Source organism: Rattus norvegicus, chromosome 5 (genome assembly GCF_036323735.1).
Source record: "Rattus norvegicus strain BN/NHsdMcwi chromosome 5, GRCr8, whole genome shotgun sequence".
NCBI classification, from domain to species: domain Eukaryota; kingdom Metazoa; phylum Chordata; class Mammalia; order Rodentia; family Muridae; genus Rattus; species Rattus norvegicus.
This window is the reverse complement of record NC_086023.1, coordinates 129,379,333-129,405,876: the sequence shown is the minus strand read 5'-3', so window position 1 is coordinate 129,405,876 and position 26,544 is coordinate 129,379,333. Positions and strand designations below refer to the sequence as shown.

Genomic DNA, 26,544 nt, shown 5'->3' with positions numbered 1-26,544 from the left:
ACATTTATACACACATGCATATATAGACACACACTTATGCGCGCGCGCGCACACACACACACACACACACAGCATACATATGCACACATTTTTTTTAAAGTGGAAAGTAGAGAGGGAGGGAATGAGAAGCCAGGAGAAGGCTAACCTGGGAAGGATAGCTTAAGGAAAGGGAACAGAAAACTAAGGGAATTTCCTAGAATGGAAAGACTTGATTACAAAACTACAGAATGAAAGAGACCTTTGTCCCAGCCCACTGCTGTGGGGCTTACTTACGGGAATAAGAAACGGTCTGAAACACTTCTGGGACATGAACAGAAACGCTCACACATGGAGTAAGAACTAGAACCCAGCTGTCTCAGTCACAGTTACTGTGGCTGTGGAGAAAACATAACCAAGAGCAACGTGGGCAGGAAAGGTGTATTTGGCTTACACTGCCACGTCACTGTTCATCAGTGAAAGGAGTTGGGACAGGAAGTCAAACAGGCAGGAACCTGAAGGCAGGGGCTGATGCACAGGAGGGCCATGGAGGGGTTCTACTTACTGGCTTGCTCCTCATGGTTTCTTATAGAACCCAGGACCACCAGCCCAGGGATGGTACCACCCACAATGGACTAGGCTCTCCCACATCAATCGCTAATTTTAAAGACGTTCTATAGGCTTGCCTGCAAGGGCATTTTCTCAGTTGAGATCCCCTCCTCTCAGATGACTTAGCTTATGTCAAGAGGACATAAAACTATCCAGCATAGTAGCTATAGTAGCTTCTGGGGAGTAGGTGAGTGATGTTTTCCAACTTTTGACAGAAAAAAATCTCTACACAGCTCCTTCTTGGGAAGCCTTTAGAAAACGTGCTCTGGTAAAATGGAGGCAACATGAGAACAGAAAGCTGAGGCAGAAGGAGGTGGGGAGTGAGGGGAGAGCTGGATGAGGCCAGGAAGCTCCTTCAAGCAGGGTTCAGAGCTCACTTGTGTGTGTGAACATTCAGGGAGAACTTGCAATGGGTTTGTGTCGTCCTGTGGAGGGTTACAAATCACTAAGTGTAAAGGACAGCAAATGAGGAAACGAAGAAACAAGACCACTAACAGCCGGGAAACACCATCCACATCCTGTAACACACAACCCGTCTTGTCAAGCAGCAATAATCACTAAGGTGTGGAGAATGGAAATGAAGTGGTGTTTGCAGCTGACTGGAATTTCAGTGCTGAGGACAGACTGGGATGTTGGAGGCTCAGGGTCCAGTTACCTAGTATTAGGCTAGTTTGAGCCCCAGAGCAGCCATTCCTTGCCATGAATATGTTGGAACTAGTATCCTGTGACTAATAAAGCCTTTTGGAATCTACCAACTTAGCCAACTATTAGCCTCCACCAATCCAGAAGCTACGCCTGCCTTAGGAAAGCATCTGGAGACTACTGTGAGGCCTCCCTCATCTTGCTGTACCGGCCTTTCTGAGGTACCCACCAATGTAGTTTACTGACCTAAACCTGAGCTCCCTGGACTTGCTCATTGAAAACGGCTCCCTCGGCTCCCGTGTTCCCTTTAGGATGAGAGCTGTGGTTTGTTTGTTCGAGTTGACAAAGGTACACATGATACAATAATTAGCAGGTGGGTAAGAAGGCAAAAGCCAAATCCTTTTGGTTTTGGTTTGGTTTTTCAAGATCCCATGTAGTCCAGGCTGACCTCGAGTTCGTCATGTAGCAGAGGATGACTCTGAAACTCTGAACTGTCTATCTGTAACTCCCAAATACTGGGCTAAGGATGTGCACCATCATATCAGGGTAGGAAAGCTAAACTCCTCTTCTTAGGAACACTCTTTCTATGTCACCTTGGCTGTCCCAGAACTCTGTAAAAACCAGGATGGCTTTGAACTCCTGGAGATCCACCTGCCTCTGCCTCCCAAGTCCTGGAATTATGTGTGCCACCATAACCAGTGAAAGCAAGCTGCATTCTTATCTACCAAGAGACGAGATTTTTAAAGTGATAAAACAGCGAATTTGGGGTCAGCTGTACATAGGTCTGACAGCCCAAACTTAATCCCAAGATCCCACAAGCTGGCAGAAGAGGCCTGATTCCCTGGAGTTTTCCTCTAACACACACACACACACACACACACACACACATCTACATAGACCTACAATTATACACACACACCTATACATACACACCTACACACACATACACAAACATACACACCACATACACACATACGCACATACACACACATACCCACACACACCCCCATACACACATCTACACACACACACACACACTAAAATTTTTATTAAAAGTGAATTTTACAGTATCTGAGTTATACCTCAGTTTTAAAAACTGAAAAGAAGTAGGGAGGTTAGGAAAGAAAAGCTCCATGTGCATATTGTATAGAAATAGTATGTCAGACCCAGTGGTGCACAGTGGAAATCTTACCATTTGGGATGTGGAGGATCTTAAATCAGAGGCTGGGCTGTCTCAAAATTAAACAAACCAACAGCAAACATTTGAGGAATGCCTAACATTGCAGCCCTCACTACTACCCAAAGCTCAGCGAATGGTCCTGAAGGTTTTCAGAAGATACCCCCACCTCTGTCCCCAGAATTCAATGGGAATAGGAAATCTCCAGGTCCCTGTGACTGTGGAAACCACCTGGCTGTTTACAGGCTGTAAGAGGGGTGTCTGGGCTGATCAAAGTTTGGATGATCAAAAAGTGTACTGCTCTCACGGGGCTCCTCCAACCCACGGGGCTCCTCCAACCCACGGGGCTCCTCCAACCCACGGGGCTCCTCCAACCCACGGGGCTCCTCTAACCCATGGGCTCCTCTAACCCACGGGGCTCCTCTAACCCACGGGGCTCCTCTAACCCATGGGCTCCTCTAACCCACGGGGCTCCTCTAACCCACGGGGCTCCTCTAACCCACGGGGCTCCTCTAACCCATGGGGCTCCTCCAACCCACGGGGCTCCTCCAACCCACGGGGCTCCTCCAACCCACGAGGCTCCTCTAACCCACGTCTCTCCTGTGTCTCACTTGCATGTGTGCACTCCTCAGGGACTTAAGCTCACCTGGGTTTGAGGTAGCTGAGTGCTTCTGAGAACTGGTTGGTAAGGAAGAGGTCCAGGGCTGTCATGCACTGGTCCAGGGCCTCATGGAGGCTGCTCACCGGAGACCTGAGGGAAGAGACAGACCATGCACCTGACATTTTGGCCTCTCTGGCCAGGGCAGAGCCTCACTGGACTGGTCAACCTGACAACTGGGCCTCCTTGGGTCTGCCCATGCTATACTGAGACACAGGGATGATTTACAGCCACCTCTCAGGGATCCCAATGGTGGAAGGAAGGAGGGTGTCACCTGAGATCCAATGACAGGGTGGGGACAGGGCTAAGGATGGGCAGCAAGGAAGCCATTAAGAGTGAACTTTCTTACCCTTCACAATCGTAAAGGGAGTCCTTGTGACCCTTCTGACCCATTGGGATTTGCTGTCCCACTTAGGGACACTGCTCAACCACTTTGTTCCTCTCTGGGTATTTCTTCTCCAAGTTCTTGTTGACCTCAGGCCTATACTCTAGAACAGACACTGTCACAATGGGCCATGGTCTGGTATGAGCATTCCAGAACCTTCCAGACACAAGTCACCCTCTTGATGACATCTCCTGCATACCTGGCCCTCTTCTGGTTCTCAAGTTCCTCGGCAGCTCTTAGCATCCCTACCTATGTATTTGGACTATGGTCTGTCTCCTTTCACTAAAATACAAACAGGAATCTTGCTTCTGTCACTTCAGGGCACAAAGCAAGGTCCTAACCGATACATGAGTGAGTAAATGAATAAACGAAGCATAGGCTCGGACTTTCCTGGCTCTCAACTTTCCCTTTGGAAGATGCCTCTTCTCCAGGGGCCACATCGCATGAGGGTTGGCGTTGTTTTGTTTAGTCTTTTGAGACAGGGTATCCCTGGCTACCCTGGAACTCTTTATGTATATCAGGCTGGCCTGGAACTCACAGCAATCCACCTGCCTCAGTGGGTTTACAAGCATGCATCTGAAAGAAGGATCTTACAAAAGCTTGACCTTTGACATTCTGCTTAAGAAACTCCTGATCCTTAAACCACAGTGAGGACAAAGTTTTCCACTCAGCCAGCTCCTGCACAGACCCTGAGTCCGATCAGCAAACCTCCCCGGGCAAACTGAGAAGATTCAAAGCTCATCTCCTGCACATTCTCCCAGCTCTGCTCCCTCTCAGCCCTGCCGTTTTAATGAGTAGCCCATCTGAACCCAATTTCTCTAGCCAGAAGCCTGACAGCCATCTTTGACCCCGCCCTCTCACTGGGCTCCAACACCAAACACCATCAGTTCTGAAACACTCCTTGCCCACCTGCCTCCATGCCTCTGGGCCTCTGGGCCAAGCTGTTGCCATGGTAACCCAAGTCTGCCAGGAAACCCCCCCTTTGCTCTCTTTTGACCTCCCACCCAGTTTCTTAGCCAGCTTTAATACGGAATATCATGTCCCATAAGATGTCCTTCTCTTGTCTCTCTAAGGGTCTGCATTCATTTATGGGTGGTGATGGTTTGCATTTGTGTTTTAAATAATAAAGACCATTTCCAAGTTGATGGATACACCAAGGCAGATTTAAGCTGATGCATCCTGCGGTAACACCAGCCTTTGCAGTGGACGAAGCTGGGATAGGTTTGTCTGGTTTCTTTTTGTTTGTTTTTGTGTTTTGGTGTGTGTGTGTGTGTGTGTGTGTGTGTGTGTGTGTGTGTGTGTGTGTGTATGCACATGTGTGGAGATCAGTCGACAACTTGGAGTCAGTAGTCTTCCTTCTATCATGTGTCTCACGGGGATTGAACTCAGATCTCCAGGTTTGGCCGCAAACGCCTGCTGAGCCCTGTTGCCTAGCCTTGTTTGTCTTTTGAGCCAGGGACTTACTGTGTAGCTATTGTGGTTTGAAGGAGAAAGCTCCCCTACAGACTTCGGTGTGAACATTCAGCCAGTGCTGATTAGGGAGGAACCTTTAGAAGGTGGGTTTTCCTGAGGGAAGTGGGCCACTAGGGGCGCACCCTGAGGCTTTACAGTGCAGCTCTTCCTGCTCCTGCCACCACTTTCCGCAGATGCAGAACTGTAAGCCCAGAATAATTCCTTTCTTTCCTACATTGCATTTATCGGAGTTATTTTATTACAGTAACAGAAAAAGAGGCTAAGATGGGGCTGGGCGGTGTGGCTCATGGGTTTAGAGCACTTGTACTTGAAGAGAACCAGGGCTCATCTCCAACCATCCATTGCGCCCTTCCAGGGGTAAGCTGCCCCCTTCTGACCTCCACAGGCACCGGGCACACATACAGTGTACACACACAATGCCGGCGACACATTCGTATTGATAAAATAAATATCAAAGACGGGGAGACTAAGACAGCAAGCCAAGCTGGCTCAAATGCTCAACTCAGTCCTCTTGCCCCAGCCTTCCAAGTGCTGGGGTCACAGGCTGAGGACTTTCTTTAGGGATTCTGCACCTCCACCCCCACCCAGGCACACCCCCACATACGGTCCACAGCTCCCTGCTCCCCTTCAGGGCTCTCCCTGCACCAGTTCCTCCTTGGTTGGGACCTGCTGGTTGCTGTGTTTTCAGATTGATTGTGGTTTCCATTTCCAGGGAGCCCACTGGATTCTTCTTTCAGATTTGGTTGGTTATTTTAGACAGCATTTGGTTCCCTGCTTATTGTTTCAGATTCAGCTTCAACTTCTTCACACATCTTAGACACAACTAATTATGCATTATTTTAGCATTTTGGATCCTCAGAGAAAACAATTTTGCTACTTATTGATTCTCGTGCTGTCACTTCAGTGGCTTGCTTTGCTGTGTACTTTATACCTTTAGCATGGACTCACATTTGAGTATTCCCAAAGGGACCTTGGGATAAGGACTCATTCCTTCAGAGAGGACCATGTTGACTTTGACCAGGTTCCCTGGGCACCACCACCCTGATGCTGTAAAATTCGTCATTTTACTTCATGGATTCTAGGTCCTCAAAGGCAGTGTGCATTAAAAATAATAATGATTAAAAAAAAAAAAGCCTGGGGGCTGAGGATTTAGCTCAGTGGTAGTGCGCTTACCTAGGAAGCGCAAGGCCCTGGGTTCGGTCCCCAGCTCCGAAAAAAAGAACCAAAAAAATAAATAAATAAAAATAAAAAAAAGCCCGAAGCTCTTGCAAGAAAATCAACTAGTATTTGTCATTTTTTAGGGAATTCTTTCCTACCACTCCCCTAATATTTACTGATACTGGACCCTCCAGGGCCTCCACTTAGGGCAGGAGAAAGGTTGTGTCCAGAGACTTCCCACAGTTCAAGCCCTAAACCCTGTTTCCCCTGCCTTGAGGGGCTGGAGCTTTCTGAGTCTGAAATACTAGGCTGACAGGCTTCCCGGTCAACACTCCAGCTCCCACAGCCGGGGAGGACCGACTGGTGTCAAAAAGTTCAGGAGGTCATCTCAGAGGGTGCTCCGTGTAACCCACTCAGCCTCCAGCTCTGCTGGAAACACTGGTCTGTAACTCACGTCTGTCTTCATAGCTAGATATCTTTTGAAAGCACAGACCTGAACCATGTTACTTCCAATCCATCGTGGTTCCTGGTGCCTCTGAGAGCAAAGACTCACTTCCTTTTCACGGTCATAAAAGTCCCAACCCAAAGCTGGCTGGCCCTCTTCTCAGGACGCCTGGCCTTTGTGTTTAGGTCCAGCCTAGCAACCAGTGTCCAACCCATTCATCTTTGTGGTCTGAATTAACCGGGAGGCAGGAGACATAGTGCCATGGGTATTCAATGACATTCTTAACTTGTACCCTCAAAATGTTTGTGACACGGGGTTCTACCCACTGCAGATGAGAAAACAGAGGCACAGAGTGAGGTGACTTGACCAAAACCACAGAGCTAAGTGTTGGGCTCTAACCTAAATTTCTGCCTATATAGCTGTCCGTTGGCTCAACCTCAAGGGATCAAGGGCTCACATCCATCAAGTGCAGAGGCAAAAGCCTGCCTCCCGTTTCTGCAGATGCTCTACCCATCTCACCCTATCCTGAGTGGAGGAGATAAAGACACACAGCCTGGTGGACTTGTTCCCCTGGGTCCCAGTGCCTTTTTGTGTAAATAGAAGTGAGTTACATCTACAGCAACCTCCCCTTACACTAGAGAGAGTCCTGAACTCTATTTCCCTCTGTCTTCCCTCCCACCACACCTACCAAACTCTCTTGGTCCATGTTCAGTCTGGGCTCTGGAACAGCGCGGCCCTAGACCGGAACCTGCCCTTGAGGTGCTCAGGGTTCTGAAGCCTCCAGAGCAGGCAGAACGATGACAATCACAGTTAACAGGGCTGTGACTGTAAAACTCGTCAGGGCTGATGAGGCCTCAGCTCAGCCTGGACACTCAAGGAAGGTGTCTGGTCCACATGGAGCTGAACCGAACACAAGGGGGACAAAGAAGCCCAAAGAGAGACTCGAGTACAGAGAGAGAGGGCTGGTGGCGTGTGCCACAAGGCCATTCTGAGGCACTGCAGTCCGGACAGGCTGAAGACAGGCTCCAGAAAGCCTGCTGGATGGAGAGGTGAGGCAGGGGCTGGACAGGGAGCCCCGGAGGAAGACTGGGGACATTGGTTCTATAGGACTAATGGCATTGACAACCACTCCTCCCACCAAGAGATAGACCAAGCTTATCTAAATTAACCTGGTCACTATTTTGCTCAATTCTCCCAGCTGAACTCTTATCTACATTTGACAGATAAGGGAGTTAAAGCACTGCTGTGCGAGCCACTCCCTGGGGGCCTTCTACAAAAGCAAAGCACAAGACTTCCCCAGGATTTCCCCAGAACTATGAAGGTGGGCCTAAGTCCCCACAGGCTGTCCCCTTGCCACCCAGGCCTCTCCGTTCCAAGGTACCTTGTTCTGCCCAACTTATGTTTTTTGTGATGGTGACATCTGCTATCCATGAGGACATTAAAGGGATGGAGATGGGCAAGCAATGAGCTGGATGGAGCATGGCTAGTGACCTATATCAGGGTCCTAGGCACAGTAGAAAAGAACTGTCCTATTTAGACACATCCACACTCACATACACACACATGTGGGAGGCCACTGTGAGAAGCAAGCTAGGCAGCTGGAGCCACTCCCCTTCCCTCCCCATCTCCCTATGCCATGGGGTTAGGCTGTTACTCTGAAGTCTTATGAGCAGGGCTCGGGACAAGGTGACTGGGAGACCCTCAGACCCAGTTAACCTCTTACCCTAACCTCAAGCCGGGAGACCAAAGTCACTCAGGGAGCAGACTGGAGCCAGCCCTGATTTGAATCTCTGTTCTGCCCTTTGGGGATAGGGGGCTATAGCTCAAAGAACGCAGTGTGTATCTATAGGGAGTTGGAGCTTCTGAAGTGACCTTTCTAGGTTTCAAATATGTCCAAGAGGTTTCACTTGAGCCCCCTACTCCCGGGGCCCTTAACCAGACACGGAGAGACTTAACAGGACATGGCCTTTCAGAGTTCTGAAGGCAGACAGCCCTGGGTTGAGCTGCAACTCCACAGTTACTTGGTCACCGGCTAGAGGTGTTTTGGTTTTGTCCTTTGAGACTGGACTGGGTGTCGTATCTAAGGCTGGCACTCAGCAGTAACCAGGGGTGAGCCTGAATTTCTGATCCTCTCGTGTCACCTCCCACATGCTGGGGTTACAGGTTGTGTTCCTCCGTGCTCAGCTTTACTTGGTGTTGAGGGATCAAACCCAGGTCTCTGGGCATGCTAGACAAGCACCGTGCCAGCTGAGCTCCAACCCCAGCACAGAGAAAGTTCCATGACTTTGATAAGCCTCTATTTCCTCATCAGTACAATGGGTTTAATGGTACCTACAGCCTAGGTACCACTGTGAAGAAAAACCGAGGGGGACTACTCAGGAACTATCACTGGCCATTCTTTCCCAATGCTACACACTTCCACCACTCTCTCATCAAGCTGGACTAAAGCAGGAACGAACAAGCCAGGCACGGTGGCCCGATCCTAAGTCCCAGCACCCAGGAAGGCCAAGGTAGAAAGATCTTGAATCTGAGGACAAACAAGGTCAACATAGTGAGATCCTGTCAAAAAGAAAGAGAGGGAGGGGTGGGGGTAGGGGAGAAGAGAGGGAGGGAGGGCAAGGCTTGAGTGCACACCGTAACTACCAGGAGGACCACAGAGGCACACTCCTATGTACAAAAGACAGCCATACAGGAATACTCTGTTTGAATAGAAGGACACAGGAAACCACCCAATGTCTAACAAGAAGGAAGAGTAAATAAATGAAGTCTTTACACAGGGTGGTGAAGCAGGTGTCAGGGTGATGGGGACCAGCATGTGGGCCCAAGGAGGCAAAACCTCAGAAACCCAGCTTTTAGAAAAGTAAGCCACAGAATGGTGTTTTCTGCAGGTTCTGTTACAGAACACTTGAAAGTAGGAACACCCCCCCCCCAAGCTGGATTGTTTTTAGATTTTCCTATACCCATCAGGAGAACAAAAATGGAAAACTATAAACTCAAGACTCAGGCTGGCAATTATCTCTGGTGAGGGAAGGCGGCAGGTGGGGGTGGGGTTCCAGAGGGTTTCCGCTAACACTTCTCTCTTAAAAGGAGGATAGAGTATGTGGAACACAGGGTTAATATCTGGCAACACGGGGTGGCAAGATCACAGGACTCTGTTTTATTATTTACCCCAGAGGCTGGAGAGATGGCTTAGTGGTTAAGAATATGTGCTGCTCTCAGGGAGGGCCAGAGTCTGGTTCCCAGGACCCTCACTGATGGCTCACAACTGCCTATAATTCCAACCACAGGGGATCTGATGCCCTCTTCTGGATTCTTTCTATACAAAATATATTCTTCTGAAGCCTTAAAAACATTTCACATCTTTTAGCTGGGCATGGTGGCACATGCCTATAGTCCCAGCTGGTGGGAGGTAGAGATGGGACCATGAGGAATTCAAAGGTCATCCTTGGCTACACAGAGAGTGCAACAGTAGCCTGGGTTACAGGAGACCCTGTCTCAACCCACCCTGTCCCACTGCCAAGAAATCATTGTTATATGGTAGATAGAACTTAGAGTTCTAACCAAACAAGACCCGAGTGTTTGCTGAGACCAAGTGTCTACGGATGGGGGTGGGATTTGCTTCTACTTAGGTCTCCCCTGCTCAAATCCCACAAGGATGGCACTGACCAGAAGCAGGGACTGGACAAATGAACCTGTGTGACCACAGAGACCAGGCCCTCGCAGGCATACTGGAACCTAGGTATTCTGTTTGTGCTAGAAATTTGTGCTTACTGGCCTGGAGGCTGGAGCAGGGTTAGAGGAGCCCAGGGATTCAGACACAGATGTGCTATATGGGCAAGAGGGAAGAGTCCGGGCTTCCAGCCAGTAAGTCTGGATCTGTGGATGGAAGCCTTGTTCCTTGTCTGCCTTTTCTTCTGAAAACTTCTAGTACTGAAGGTGGTGCTCCGTCAGGGCTGTGAAGAAAACTACCCAGCCAAGCTCGAGAGCTGAGCTTTCAACCCTCAGCAGGAAGGGCACAGTTAGCCCAGCCTCTCTGTTTTCCAAAGGAGGAACCACAAGTCAGGGAGGTAAAAGCCTTGACCAAAGTTATACAACAGAAATTGATTAGGAGAAAACTTAACAGGTGACCTCCTCCAGGCCACACTGTCTCCCAGCACTGAACTTCCACTCTCTCAGACCCACACTATACTTATAGGCCCTGGGGAGGCTTCCAGGTGGCTGGTGGCTTCTCTCCTCCCTGCTCATCTGTCAAGCCTCAGGCCTTTGGCAAATATTGTTACTGGTCTGAGTCTCCAGGTAGGGCAGGCTCCCAGCTCACCTGAGCAGGATCTCAGCCCAGCAACCTCCCAGCAGCCTGGGATCCCAGCAACTGCCCCCAAGCACTGAAACACAGGCTGATTGTCTCCAGACAGCAACTGGCAGTGCCAGGGGACAATCTAGGGGGTCTGACTGTGACTTTGGAGGGGTGGGGGTGGGGATGGGGCTGGCCAAGACAGTCATGTTGATAGTGGCAACACCCACCTTAACAACCTAGGTTCCTACTACACCCAATCCCCACCCCCTACCCTGGCCCTCGCATACTTAGAGCCCTTCAAACACACAACATATCCCTAGTGGGGGGATGCCACCCGACAGAGCTGTGTTCAAATTTCACTTTCTGCTCTCAACCTCCTGGATAATCAAAGTCACTTAAGAGCTATGCCTCAGTTTCCTCATCTGCAAAGAAGGGTGATCGTAACAAGGCCCACCCCACGGGTGTATACTCCATGAGGAGGGAGAGAAAGTTGGGACCCAGAAGGCCTGTGACTGAGCCAGGGTCCCCAGGAGGCAGCAGGGCGCGGGCTGCAGGTTGCGCAGCAGCTGGAGCCGCACTGCGGTCCCAAGGCTCCTCCTGGGAGGTCCCCCGCAGCATTCGCCCCTCATGGCCCGCGCCCAGAGGCGGCCTCCGCCACTCACCCCGCGGGCAGGTCGCCCGGGCCGCTAGCCGTGGTCATCGCTGCGTGCGCCGGACGCCAGGCGCAGCCCAGGTGCTGCGGCCGGATCCCAGCGACGCGGCGGCCGGGGAGGGGCGCGCCAGGGGGGCGGGGAAGGCGACGGGGCCGGGCCGGTCTCGGGCTGCCCACCGGCGCAGTGGGGCCATGACCGCGCCCGCGCTGCGCAGCGCCCGCCCCTGGCGCTGGCCAGGTGAGACCCCGGCGCTCAAGGTCGGCGCAGCCCGGACTAGGAGCAGACAACTAACGGAGCTGCCGACACCTCCACCGACTCAGGCTGGAAAATTCTCCACCTTCCCTAGGCCACAGCTCCCCGCCCTGCACCTGAGCTCTCACGGTCCAGCCACACTGCCGAGCCATCTTAGCAGAGAAAGCGTAGTTTCTGTAGACAGATGTGGACATTCATTCTAACCACTTGTCCAACTGGGCCAGTGTTTTGCAGGAGACCAGAAGGTGGAAATCATGCGGGTTAGCACGCCCCGCTAGCAGGTCTTCTCAAACCATCCCTAAAATTGCCTTTTTCCAGATGCAAAAACTCAGAGCGGTTGAGTCCATGTGACCTGTGTAGAGCCACTCCAATAAGTGGCAAGCAGGAACTGCAACTTAGGAACTCCAAAGCTCACACCCAGTCCCTTCTCCCTCTGCCCTCCTCCTCTCTCACTCTCAGAGTGAGTGGTCCATCCCCAGAGGCCCACTTTGCACTTAGATCCGAGGCAGGTTCCGAAGAAGCCCTCATGATCTTTTAGCAGAGAGCCCTGGCCCATTAAGAGTTAACTGGCCACTACCTCTGGGCCCAGATGCTCCCGTGACTCATCATAACACGTGGCTGCCATTAGATTAGAGCTGTCCCTTTAGAAAGGCAAGGGACAGGAGGAGGGATTGGCCCTGAGCTCCAGGATGTCAGAAGAGGAAGCAAGAGAGAGCAGCCTGAAAATGCAGCCATGGTGGGAAGTACTTGGACCAGATCCCAGAAGAGCCAGGCAAGTTGAATTTAGGAATAGGGAAAAATGTCTGGGGGATTGCTGCTTACATCAAGATAGGCTGCCCGGAAAGGCTGTGAGTTGTTTGTTGTTCTTCTTTTAAAAAAATTTTGTGTGTGTGTGTGTATTAGAGTTTTGCCTGCAGCTACACCAGTGTGAAGGTGTCAGATCCCCTGGAGCTGGAGTTACAGACATTATGAGTTACCATGTGGGTGCTGGAATTGAACCCCTGTCCTCTGGAAGAGCAGCCAGTGCTCTTAACTGCTGAGCCATTTCCCAGAATGTGAGTTCTTATGTTGCCCTGTGTGGGCAGAGGCCAGGCACTGCTATGTGGAAACTGTTCCAGCCTTGGTAGCCTCACGTATGGTCTTAAAAAGATATTGATGGGAATTTGACCATAACAGCATGTACCAGCAACTATTAGGAATCTAGACGAGGATATGTACGTATGTGGGGTAAGGGTCTGTCTGGAGCAGATGGGAGCTGAGCCTTGAGATGTGTATTAATGAAGTCGGGAGCAAAAGGCACCGGAGTGGGTAAGGACACACTGATGAAGGCTGGAGTTTGTGATTCTGAAGAGACCAGTATAGAGCCGAGTTCTAGGTGATGAGGCTGAAGCCTGTCCATGCCCCGCACAGTCATGTCCCTAGGCATTTGCACATGCTGTTCCTTTTGCCTACAATACACACTCCTTCCTGGTCACATAATTCATCCATGCAACCAGGAATGGAACCAGGAGCTTGTCATCGAGAGGCCACTTTTCAAAAGATACTGCACACTGTTAAGTCAACATTTGGGAGGTAGAAGCAGAAGGCTCAGGACTTCTAATTACCTCAGCTATTTAAGGGCTTCCAGGCCAGGTTATATGAGACAGACATGGACAGACAGACAGATGGACAGACAGACAGTATGAAAGAGAGCACGGGGGATAGGTAGATACGACAGATTGCTAATGTAAGAAACTCAGGGTCTTCTTGCAGGTGGGTAAGTGGTCCTGAAGCGCTAAGCTCCATTAGTTTTGATTCTACTTAGCCAATTTTTATTAAGAACTTGCATCGTTTCAGATGTCACCTCTCCCAGGAGGTCCCTGGCTGGGTCCTGGCCTCTCATCTCTTACCTCCTATGAGTATCCCTAACTTCTGTGGGTAACACTGTATGTGATGAGGAAGGAGCAGAAAGAGAAGCCTTGGCTCTCTCTCACGGTAGGGTAAAGTCAGAGCATCGCTGTGTCTCTGCCTGCGGATGCCTGACAGTGGGCACTGGGTTCAAGGAGGTCCAAGCTCCCTCTGAGGGAATCAGCTTAGCAATGGCTGACTCTTGTCAAAGGCCTCTGACAAGCCACATGTGCTGGTAAGTGCACAAGGGTTATCCTGCCCAACTTTCATGTTTAGCTACTCTGCAACCTCGGTTTCTGTTGAGGGAAACGGAATAACCATACCTACTTCCCCGTGAGCAGCAAGAATGTGTGCACATAGAGACGCAGAGGGATGGCATGAGGCACAATAGTGTGCTGGTGCCTGGGGGTGGACTCTGCTCTTCTCTCCGCTTCACAGATGAAAACAGCTGAGCAAACAGCAGCAGAGTCAGAACCCTTCCCCCATCACTGCAGTGGTCCTCAAGCTGGACCCAGACACCCAGTGAGTCAGTGGGCTGTCCCCAAGGCCGTCCCTGGTCCTCAAGAGTTCTGGCCCAGTTTCAGCTCATCATCGCTTCTCCCTCCCAGTCCAGGTGACCCAGCTTGGGTCACATGCTCAGCACCGTGTTGAGCCAACACCGGAGGACTTCCTAAGTCTCAGCCCCTCCTCATCTGTCGGGACACCTGTTTCCTCACTTGTCATAACTGAGAGATGTCAGCCCTGATTTCCTTCTTCATTTCCTCCACAACCCGCAAGAACATACAACCAGGACCACTGGGCTTCTTCACTTGGGGACCACTCCACACTATTCACACTGTACTTCAGGACCACTCTACACTATTCACACTGTACTTCAGGACCACTCCACACTATTCACACTGTACTTCAGGACCACTCTACACTATTCACACTGTACTTCGGGACCATTCTACACACTATTCACACTGTACTTCGGGACCACTCTACACACTATTCACACTGTACTTCGGGACCACTCCACACTATTCACACTGTACTTCGGGACCACTCTACACACTATTCACACTGTACTTCGGGACCACTCTACACACTATTCACACTGTACTTCGGGACCACTCTACACACTATTCACACTACTTCAGGACCACTCTACACACTATTCACACTGTACTTCGGGACCACTCTACACACTGTTCACACTGTACTTCGGGACCACTCTACACACTATTCACACTGTACTTCAGGACCACTCTACACACTATTCACACTGTACTTCGGGACCACTCTACACACTACTCACACTGTACTTCAGGACCACTCTACACACTATTCACACTGTACTTCGGGACCACTCTACACACTATTCACACTGTACTTCGGGACCACTCTACACACTATTCACACTACTTCAGGACCACTCTACACACTATTCACACTGTACTTCAGGACCACTCCACACTATTCACACTGTACTTCGGGACCACTCTACACACTATTCACACTGTACTTCGGGACCACTCTACACACTACTCACACTGTACTTCGGGACCACTCTACACACTACTCACACTGTACTTCGGGACCACTCTACACACTACTCACACTGTAATTCGGGACCACTCTACACACTATTCACACTGTACTTCAGGACCACTCTACACACTACTCACACTGTACTTCGGGACCACTCCACACTATTCACACTGTACTTCGGGACCACTCTACACTATTCACACTGTACTTCGGGACCACTCTACACACTATTCACACTGTACTTCGGGACCACTCTACACACTACTCACACTGTACTTCAGGACCACTCTACACACTATTCACACTGTACTTCGGGACCACTCTACACACTATTCACACTGTACTTCGGGACCACTCTACACACTATTCACACTACTTCAGGACCACTCTACACACTATTCACACTGTACTTCAGGACCACTCTACACTATTCACACTGTACTTCGGGACCACTCTACACACTATTCACACTGTACTTCGGGACCACTCTACACACTATTCACACTATACTTCGGGACCACTCTACACACTACTCACACTGTACTTCGGGACCACTCTACACACTATTCACACTGTACTTCAGGACCACTCTACACACTACTCACACTGTACTTCAGGACCACTCCACACTATTCACACTGTACTTCAGGACCACTCTACACTATTCACACTGTACTTCGGGACCACTCTACACACTATTCACACTGTACTTCGGGACCACTCTACACACTACTCACACTGTACTTCAGGACCACTCCACACTATTCACACTGTACTTCGGGACCACTCTACACACTATTCACACTGTACTTCAGGACCACTCTACACTATTCACACTGTACTTCGGGACCACTCTACACACTATTCACACTGTACTTCGGGACCACTCTACACACTACTCACACTGTACTTCGGGACCACTCTACACTATTCACACTGTACTTTGGGACCATTATACATTATTCATACTATACTTTAGGATCATAATACATGTCCGATGTACCACATGATTTCACTGCGTGACTAGGAGAACCTCTGTGCACTACTCTCATCTGTGCTTTCTCAGCTGGAGAGGTCTCAGAAGATACTAGGTGAGCAAAACTTCCTCAGAAAGCCCTGGAAAGTCTGTAGTGGCACTACCTCCCATCCTACAGATGAGAAAACTGAGGTTTTGGTCTAGTCACAGCTGAAACCCAAGCCTTGATTCCTTATCCTACAGAATACTTCTTTTTAAATGTTTAAATAATATTGTGTGTGTGTGTGTGTGTGTGTGTGTGTGTGTGTGTGTGTGTGTGTATACATGTGGGCTCACACACTTGTGTGGAGGTCAGAGGACAACTACAGCTTCTTGACCTGTAAGCTGTCATTCCAATGTGGAGTTATATAACTGAATATGAGGGTTGCAACATTTTTGGCAACAATAAAAGGTTTCTGAATGCATAACAACCAAAAAAATTAATTCAAAATCAAATCTGTCTTGAATCTAAGATGTTTCTGGCAGTCCTTGTACCACATGATCACTGCATCTCTGGCTCTGAACACACACCTTGCTGTTATGCCATCCCATTCAGTGTTCCTGCACTGCACAAAAGCTTTTTGCTATTACAGAATATAATGAGTTAATCATGCAGAACATGGGTGTATACACAGGAGGAGACCAGAGGAGGATGCCTGGTACCCTTTACTTTCCACCTTACTGCTTTGACAGTCTCTCATTGAACCGGGCAGCTTTAGTGGGGCTGACTGGCTCCTCCCCAGCCTTCCACACTGGGGTTACAGGCACACCTGGCTTTTACACGAGTGCTAGGGATTCACAGTCAGGCCCTGAAGCCTGACTTACCCACGTGCCATCTACATAGATCCCCAAACAAAGGCTGTCAGTATTTTCCTACCATCACTCCCCAGTTTCAAGCTAATTCATATTTGGGTTAGATTTTGTTAGAATGTATGACTTCAAAAGCTGCTGCTTAATGCTGGTGTGTTGGAGGGGGGGGCACTCATGCCTGTAACCCCAGGGCTTGGAAGGCTAAACAGGAGGAATGCCCCAGTTTGAGGCAGTTCTGACCTAAATGAGTTCTAGGCCAGAATAGGCTAGACCTTTTCAAAAAACAAACAAACAAACAACAAATCCAGTCATTGATGGTGCATGCCTTTAATCCCAGCTTTTGGGAGGCAGAGGCAGGTGGATCTCTGTGAGCTTGAGCCCAGTCTGGTCTACAGAGTGAGTTCCATTAGTCCCAAGAGAGCCAGGGCTCTTACGCAGAGAAACTCTGTCTCAAAAAACAACGTTAAATGGTTAGAGATTTGGCTCAGTGGTAGAGCACTTGCCTAGCAAGCGCAAGCCCCTGGGTTCGGTCCCCAGCTCCAAAAAAAAAAAAAAAAAAAAGGAAAAAAAAACAAAAAAAACAAAAAACCAACAACGTTAAATGACAGGCTGGAGAGACAGCTCAGTGGTTAAGAGGACTGCTCGCCCAAAGGACTTGGATTCAGACCCAGCTCCCACAGGACAGCTTACAATTCTGTAAGTTCAGTCTTGGAGGATCTGATAACCAGGCACACATGCAGCACACATGTCTGCATTCACACAAAACATTCATACACATAAAATAAACAAGTAGAACAATGGGAAACAAAATAAGCAAGCACATTCACCTTACTGGTGTGCAAATTTACTTTCATTCTTAATACATGGTAAAATTATGTGTCAAAGAACTGTTTCAAAATAAAATTCCTTATGATTTATTACGAGTCGATGTTTGATTTGTATATACCTATTTTATAGGCCTATATAACTGAGGTCACTGTGTGCACATGCTGCTGCAAGTGGAGCCCCAGTATAGAGAATGGGAGAAGAAAGGAAAGGGGGTATTTGAAATTCGGGCCATAGGAATGGAGTGCACAAGTGTATGACAAATGATACTTAAAAAAACAAAAAAAAAAAAACAAAAAAAAAAAAACAAAAAAACAACTAGAGCCAGCCATGCCTCCATCCCAGTAAACCTCTCTTCTATCCATAAGCCTAGAACAGTAGCCCAACACATAGGGGCAGTGGGACAGGGCCAGCTGCCTCCCCAGGCCCTGCCCTGGCATGAAGTACCCCTCCTCACTCTTTCGGGCGCTGTCACTGCAGATCTGGCCCCTGGCTCCTACCATGTTTTCCTAGCATGACTAAACTGGTAACTATAAAGCAAGCTCTATTTCTCTTTAAACATTTTAAATCTATCTGCAGAGAAGAGGCAAGTATGAGCTATGTACCCCGTGAGGGCAGAGGACAACTTACAGAACTTGGTTTTCTCCATCCACCATGCGAGTCCTGTAGGAGACTGAACTCCGCTTATAGGCTTGGGCTTCTTGATGATTTAGAAGTGAACGGGCCCATCAGCATAGGCCCTTAAAGAGGGAATGACAGTCATAGCTGTTTTGTTTTGTGGAATTCTCAAGGTCGTCCTGGCTAGCCTTGGACTTCATACACTGACCAGGCTCACCATGAACTTTCAGTGATTGTCTTGCCTCCGCTTCCCAAATGCTAAGATTACAGGCATGAGTCACAACTCTTCAACTCTGCCCAGCAGTGACCTCCTGCGGAGATGCCTGTTCCTCCTCAGGATGGGGCTACTCCCTCCAGTGTACTCTGTCCCCACAAACTTCGAAACCTTGGAAACATTACTTCCCGTTTTAGCCTTTGTTTCCCTCATCCTCCAACAGAGGGCAGAGCAGGGGGCTCTAGAGTCTTCTGATATTTTAAGTTTGAGGATTGGGACCCCTCTGCTCCAGTCTGGTCTTCAGGTGCTGCAAAGGGTGGACCAGAGGAAGGAGCAATGGGGCAGGCAGAGAGGCCAAGGACAGTTCTGACTGACACCAAGGATCCAAGCTCTGGAGAGGGGGTATCCCTGTTGGAAGCTAAGGCCTCGGCTATAGAGCAAGGGTGACCTGGGTAGATGCCTCAGCCTGCCACATCCCAGCTAGCTTGCAGCTGCATAGGGAGTAGCTGCGAGAGCAGACTGCTTCCCTGCTCTGACACCCCAGGATGGAGTTGTTTCAGGGGTGCAATGAGACAACAGGGAAGCTCTCAGGACAGAACCTCACCGTTATTTCTTTAGCTTCGGTTTCCTCACCAATAGAGCGACCAGGAGGATTTTGTGAACACTAGGTAGGAAAGTGAGCCCAGACAGGCCTTGTCACCAAGGGAGGCTGTTCAGAGAAGGTGCACCCAGGGACCATGGCCAGCACCTCAGGGCCTCCCTGCTTAATGTTCTGTAGAGAACAGATGGCCCACGGCATGCACTCACTTGGTGGGTCTCCTTGTGTGGCAAAGGCGGGAAGAGGCAGCATCTGGAGGTGGGGGCCTGGTTCGGAAGGGGTGGAGGATTGGGAATTCAGGCTGCAATGTAAATGAGGAAGGAAGACGTGATCTGCAGGGCTGACAGTGTTCTTCCACTGGTCTGCTTTGTGCCCAGGAATAGCTTTTAAACTCTTAAAAATGGGCCTCTTAGGGCTGAGAGCTGGCAACGTGCTTGCCATGCAAACACAGGGCTGAATTTGATTTCCAGAACCAACATTACCACTGCCATCATCACCACCACCACCACCACCACCATCATCATCATCTTATGTGCATGAGTTTTGCCTGGCTGTCTCTGAATCATTGCATGCCTGTGCCTACAGGAACCAGAAGAAGGTGTTCGATCCCCTTGAACTGGAGTTACAGATGGTTGTAAGCTGCCATGTGGGTGCTGGGAATCTAACTTGGCTCTCTGGATGAGCAGCCAGTGTGTAACAGCAGAGCCATCTCCCTAGCTCCCCAGAACCCACTTTAAAAAAAAAGCCACTAAACCAACGGATCACTATGATGCAAGGTAGAAGGGAAAAACCAAGTTCAGAAATTTGTCCTCTGACTTCACCACTCACATACTAAATGTAGTAGTAGTAATAATATTAATGTCATTATATTTATATATATTATTATTGTTGTTGTTGTTGTTGTTACTATTAAAGCCAGGCCTGGTGGCATGTACTGGGAGGCAGTGACTAGAAGATTCCTTAGACTTGCTGGCCAGCCAGCCTATTCTGCTTACAGAGCCCCAGTGACAGATCCTGCCTCAAAAGACAGGTGGGTTCCTCCTGAGGACCAGCACCTGAAGCTGATTTCTGACCTCCACCACAGGTGCATGCACACCCAAACACATGTGCACATACCTGTGCATGCATATACACACATGTACACACACACAGTCTCCACTGTTTCCTGCCTGTGGATACCACGTGACCAGCAGTTTGAAGCTTCTGTTGCCTAGATTTCTCTGCCATGACTGTTACTTTGATTTCTCTGCTATGGTGGGCTGTACACTTAACTCCTGAGCCAGAGTAAACCTTCCCCCTTGAGTTACTTTGTCAGAGAATGCTATCACAGAAACAGAGAAAGAAAATGTTTTTACAAAAGACAGAGCCTCATGTCTGCCACCAGGGAGGGCAGAGTGCAGGCAGGGATCATTCCAAGATGGAGAGAGGTTTTCACCACACATGGACTCTGCCTGTCTGGGCTTCCCAACTTCCAGAATTGTGAGAAATAACATTCTGTCCTTGGGAAACCGACAGACACAGGTGATGAAGCAAGAGCCCCGAGGGGGGGCCACTCCTGGAAAGGTAATCCTGCAAATGCAGTCACTCCCTGTGGCTGTGCTCAGCGCTTTACACAGAGAAACTCCCCAACCCTCACGGTTCTCAGCGGGACTCCTAACAGCACTCCCATTTTAAAAGTCTCCCATTTTTAAGTATTTCTTTTAGATTTTTGAGATTATAATTTTTATCAATTCCCCCTTTCTTTCTTTTCTCCAAACCCTCCTATAAATCCCTCCTTGATCTTTTTCAAATCCATCCATACATATTCATATAAATTCCTAAATTCCTAAGTACAACCTGTTTAGTCCATATAATAGACCATTAGACCCTGACTTGAAAGCAAAAATAAACTCAAAGTAACCAACCAACCAATCCACCTACCACCCACCCACCTAACCCACCCACCCACCTAACCCACCCACCCACCACCCACCCATCAACCAATCCACCTACCACCCAACCAACCCACCCACCCACCAACCACCCACCCATCAACTAATCCACCCACCAACCAATCCACCTACCACCCAACCAACCAATCTACCCACCAGCCAACCTACCCACCAACCAACCAATCCACTTACCAACCAATCCACTTACCAACCAACCAAACCACCCACCCACCCACCAACCAATCCACTTACCAACCAACCCACCCACAAACCAACACACCCACAAACCAACCCACCCACAAACCAACCAATCCACTTACCAACCAACCAACCAACCAACCAACCCACCCACCAACCAACCCACCCACCAACCAACCCACAAACCAACCAACCAACCCACCAACCCACCAACCCACCAACCCACCCACCAAGCCACCCACCAAACAACCAATGAACCTGCCCACTGACCCACCCACCAGACAACCTCCTACCTATCCAAACAGTCTTTCTTCCAAAGGCACCCTTCCTATCTCAAAGTCAGGAGTTCCAGAAGCCTGTGTGGCCTCTGGGTGCTTTTTCTCTCTGCTTTCTGGTGCCATATAAAGGTTTGGCAACCAGGGAGCTGCAAGGAGAATCAGGAGACAGTGGGGCTGGCCATGGAAAGTGAGCTGACAGACTTTCCAAGGAAGCAAGGCAACTCTTACCACAGACTTGAGGATCCTTCAGGAAACAGAATGGTGACAGATCTCAAGCTGCAACCCCAATAGCCTATTTCTCCCGGATGTTAAAAAGTGCCCTAGCTGCCTCATGTTTCTGTCTTCCTACACTCACAAGGCAGGACAAAGCTTACTTGGAAGATTTTTCATGACCCATCACTGGGGATTGAGGTGCTAATGAAGAATCTCTCCTTTCAGACTCTTATTCCTAGCAATGTGGGAGGTCAGAATCCTGGAATTTAAATAGCTGACAGTATAAAAACTTGGGGCTTTAAATCACAAGCCTAGGAATCACCAGTGCTTCACCTTGAAGGATCCGGAAATCGTGAGTAAAATCTAAGCCTCAAGTCCCCTGCAACGCTGTCCAGGACCCTGGCAACCTTAGACTTCAAGTGCTCCTCTGACTCGGGCTCACACCAAGAGCAGGACTTCTCTAGCACAAACCATGCCTGGGGCTGTGGTTTGGCTGAGCTAAGAAATCAATTTGAGGCCAGGTAGGTGGTGATGCTCACATTAAGGGATAACAGGTTCCAGGACAGTCCCATTCATTTCCCCAATAGTTCTGAAATTATCTAGTTCTCCTGAAGGAAATTCCACCTCTGACCCCTGAAACTTTCCAAATCTCTTCTACTCAAAGAACAGATCTAGGATGGAAGATTTCCTCACTTTTCCACTAAGACAGACATGCACTTGAATTTAGCACTAGTCATGGCCTGATGCTGTCTACAAGCCACAGCTGACCTTTGAAGGCATGGATGTGCAGGCCACTCATGTGGAGGCATGTTCTTGACCAGAGCCTCACTCTTGGTGATTCTCTGGCCTGTTTTACCAAGTCTCCTTTCTGCTTAGCTTCTCTCTCCCAGTTCCCCCTTTCTCCTAATCTCTACCCCAGCATCCCTCTCCTAGGTCTTCAACCCATCCTCCCTTCTGGTTACCCTGCCTCTGGTCTCTCCACACAATGACACTAGAAATACACATGCAGACTACTTGGGAGGCTTCCTGTTGCCCACAGGACAGAGAGCAACTGAATTCTCATTGACAGGTCCTAGATGAGGAGAGGCCTGGACCACAGCCGGCTTCGTTATGTCAGTCAGGGAGTTCTATCTTCCTCAGAAATTACTCCTTGTAACATCATCAGAACCAAAATATATTGAGCCCCAATTTTTACTGGGCCCTGGGGACCCCACCCTCTTGTGTGAAGGAGTGGACGGCCATCACCTATAGTTGAGAAGATCTGTCTAGAGAATCATTTCTTGTTAAGGTAGCACGGTCACCTTTAAAAAAAGTGAAAATCCTGCCTAGAGTCTTTGGGTACTTACCAATAATTCTCATTTCTCTGGCCAGCCTTTCTCTGAGCTCCTTAGATCTTTAATTCCTGGCCCCCTTCTGCTCCCTCAGACATACCTTTGGCTTTGGCACGAACTGTTCTCACTCTGGAAGGCTCTGAGCATGCTCCACTTTTACTGTGCGTCCCATTGTCTTACTGTAAAGTTTGCCCGGCACCTATTTCTGATGCCCCTTTGTCTCTGTTTGTCTGTGCTGCTGGTCTATGCTAGAATATGGTCTCCAAGAGCAGAGGCCTCTGTGTCTAAATTCCAACTGTGGCCACAAAGCCTCATACAGTGCTTAACACAAGGCAAGTGATCCACAGAGTGTCCTGAAGTGCTGATTGAGAACCAAAAAAGGAGAAGCAAATGTGCTAGTGCCCTGGATCTGAAAACTCAGGCTGCCTAGAGGGCTCAGCAGGTAACCTCAGCTGCAGTCAAGCTGATGACCCAAGCTCTACCCTTGGGACCATATGGTAGAAGGAGAGGACTGACCCCTGAAGGTTGTCCACATGTGTACTGTGGAATATGCTTGCCCACCTCCTCAATAAAGAGAGAGAGAGAGAGAGAGAGAGAGAGAGAGAGAGAGAGAGAGAGAGAGAAGCGCAACACACTATGTGTTGGTGGCTCACATCTTTAATCCCAGCTCTCAGGAAGCAGAGGCAAGTGGGCTTTGACTTTGGGGCCAGCCTGGTCTTCAGAGAGCAATCCAGGACAGCCAGGGCTACCTAGAGAAGCCATCCAAAGTGGGAGGGGTGTGAAGGGGATTTTTAAATAGGAGAGCTCTACTGAGTGTCAAGGAGTGAGGAGACTGTCTCCCAGGCAGATCTGATCAACTCAGCCCAGCTGTAAGAATACTACAATGCAGATGCCAGTAACTCAGCTTCCAGGGGGTAAGCAGCCACAGGCTGTTCTGGGTTTGTTTGCTTGTTTGTTTGTAGACAGGGTCTAATGCTTTATGTGTCCCAGGCCAGTTTCCATCTTAAGCTCACTAGATACTGAACCTTGAACCCTGATCTTCCTATACACTTGCTTTAGTGAGAAAACTGGGCAAGCTAGGGGCTTCTGCTAGACAAAGGTTAAAGTCAGCAGGACTAGGGAAGGGATGAGGAGGGAGGCGTCAGAGATGACTCCCAGGTTTCAGGCTTGGGCAACTGGGTGGATGACTATACCACTCACTGAGATGGGGACACAGGATGAGGAACAGGTTTGGGGGTGAAGATATATTATCAGGGTTGTGGCTTGTCAAGTTAGGGGTGCTCGGGACAGCATTGCCCTCTTCCAGGGACAGCAGTATGGGCAACAGCTATGTCAGTATGAAAGCCTTGTGAGGCAGTCAGGACTGTTCCTTCAGATAGCAAACACACCTAAAGCCACCAACTCAAACACATATGGGGGAAGTTGGGGAGTGACACCCAGAAGAGAGCACATCCCTATGGAGTTGTGCAGGGGGGAACTTTGGTGCATATCTCCACTCCTCCCTCTGTTCAGCTCCCCTACTCCACCCCCCAACCCCCCACAAGGCTGAGAACCAGGATCCCCTTCTCTGCGCTGCCAGCCCCAAAGGCCAGACCAGTGACCTAGCAACTTGGCTTAGGTGGAATGGGGCTGCACTCCTTTATCCGCAGACCTCACTGGCTCCGGGAGAGTGCAGGAGACCAGGGAGCACATTTGGATGCAGGAAGCTCTGAGTAGCCCGAGGGTGGCAGTTAGCCCCAAGCTCGCTGCCTCGCTGTCCTTGGTACTCTTAGATCCCCCCTCAGCCCCACCCCAAGCCCTAACCGCACGGCCGCGATCCTGTACCTGCGGTCTCTTTTCCTGGATGCTGCCCTCTTCCAGGTGGTCAGGAAGGCCATGGGCACAGGCTGGCTGGAAGGAGGGCGCTGATGGCCCCTCGTGGTGACAGCTGCAGCTGGCGGCAGAGACTCTCAGGGACTCTCCGGAGGCAGCACCTGATCAGACATGCAGGGCGGGCCCAGCTCCTCCCAACCTTGGCGGCCCTCCTCCCTTGCAGACGTCCCAGTAGCAGGCCAGGCCTGGGGGGACCAGAGCACCTCCATTCCATCCAGAACCTAACTGGTCGAGACCCATCTTTGGACACAGAGGGGGTCAGGTTTGTCCTGAATCACACAGACGAAGCACCACTTCATAAACTTCTGATTTGAGTTTTGGTGGGGGATGGGACAGGAGCTAATATGCCAGTCTCTCAGAATAATGTGAGTCATGTGTGTTTCCAGCATTTTATATTACCGCTAACAAGAAGGATGGGCTCTAGACCTCACCAGAGCAGTCCAGCAGGCACCTGTGGGCGCTTATACAAGCTAGCAGCTTGAGAGAACTTGGATCCAGGACCTCCTGGAAGCTTTCTTCAAGAATGTGGAGGCTGAGAGCTTCCATTTCCTTTTGGGCTGGGTTTGCATCCTGTGTGCTTGTGTAATACAAGTCTCCTGTCTAACACACTGTGGCTGATTCTTACAAATCAAATGTTTTCAATATGCTAACCTCTTAGTCACATGCTTTACATAACATCTTATCTTCAACTTACTAAATACCACATATCTCCATTCTTGCAGTTGACAGAACTGAAGTTCAGAGGTTAATTTTTGGAGACCACACGGAAGAGCTGTCTTTCTGGCCACAGTTCCACTCTGCCTGTGGTCTCTGGCCCTGGTTGTGCCAAGCGGCCTCATTTACATCTGGGTAGTCACTCGGCTCAGCAGAGGTGACATTTCCCCCTTTCTCTGAGCACACACCCCAGTGCCTGAGAATGTGCCTATCTAGCCACAAAACTAGTGTGTCCAGACCTTGAAATTCCAGCTTGTGTGTACCCACAGGCTTTAGAAACCCCGGGTTCAGCTTGGCAGTGTTGGTTACTGAAGGAAGCCAGGGCTCCCTGGACTTGGGCAAGAAACCTCAGAATAAGAAGCCTAGTCTCCTACAGGGAGTCCAGGCTATTGACAAAGGATTCAAGTTCCACCCTGCCTCTGGGATAACTGCCAACACCACCTCCTCCAGGAAGCCTCCTAGGTTCTCCTCCCTTGAAGTCTCTCCCTGTCCAGAGGTCACAATTTTTGTTTATTCTCCTGGAGTATTTAAACTACATTTTTTTTAACTAAAAGAGGTTTTTTTTTTTTTTAACATTCGACTTGTGTGCATGCATTTGCATTTGGACTTTTGAGTCAGCTCTCTTTCAATCCCTGTGGGTTCTGGTGACAGAATTCAGGTGCTTTTACCCACTGAGCCACCTCGTTAACCCAACACTACATATTTTTAACAGTAGTCCACAGATCCATTCTCATTCTTCATATTCTGTCTTCCCTCTCTCCCTTCCCTCCTTGTGTATGTGTGTG

General features: G+C 49.5%; 1 protein-coding gene across 7 annotated transcripts in view; it reads right to left on the bottom strand.

Moving 5' to 3' along the window:
- Positions 1-26,317, bottom strand: part of Ttc39a (tetratricopeptide repeat domain 39A) — a 62,220-nt gene extending 35,903 nt beyond the window's left edge. The window contains exons 1-2 of one of the 7 annotated variants that reach the window (XM_063287386.1): positions 24,998-26,317; positions 3,051-3,155 (exon numbers count right to left, since the gene is read on the bottom strand). In XM_063287386.1, coding sequence (XP_063143456.1) covers positions 3,051-3,155; positions 24,998-25,050 — 158 coding nt within the window. In that variant the 5' untranslated portion in view covers positions 25,051-26,317. Of the gene's footprint in view, positions 1-3,050; positions 3,156-3,411; positions 4,610-6,571; positions 7,104-11,479; positions 11,584-11,838; positions 12,096-18,422; positions 19,387-24,997 lie in introns of those variants that run through there. The other 6 variants (XM_063287387.1, XM_008763953.4, NM_001415826.1 and 3 more) reach the window with 6 other exon arrangements.
- Positions 26,318-26,544: the final 227 nt, after the last annotated feature.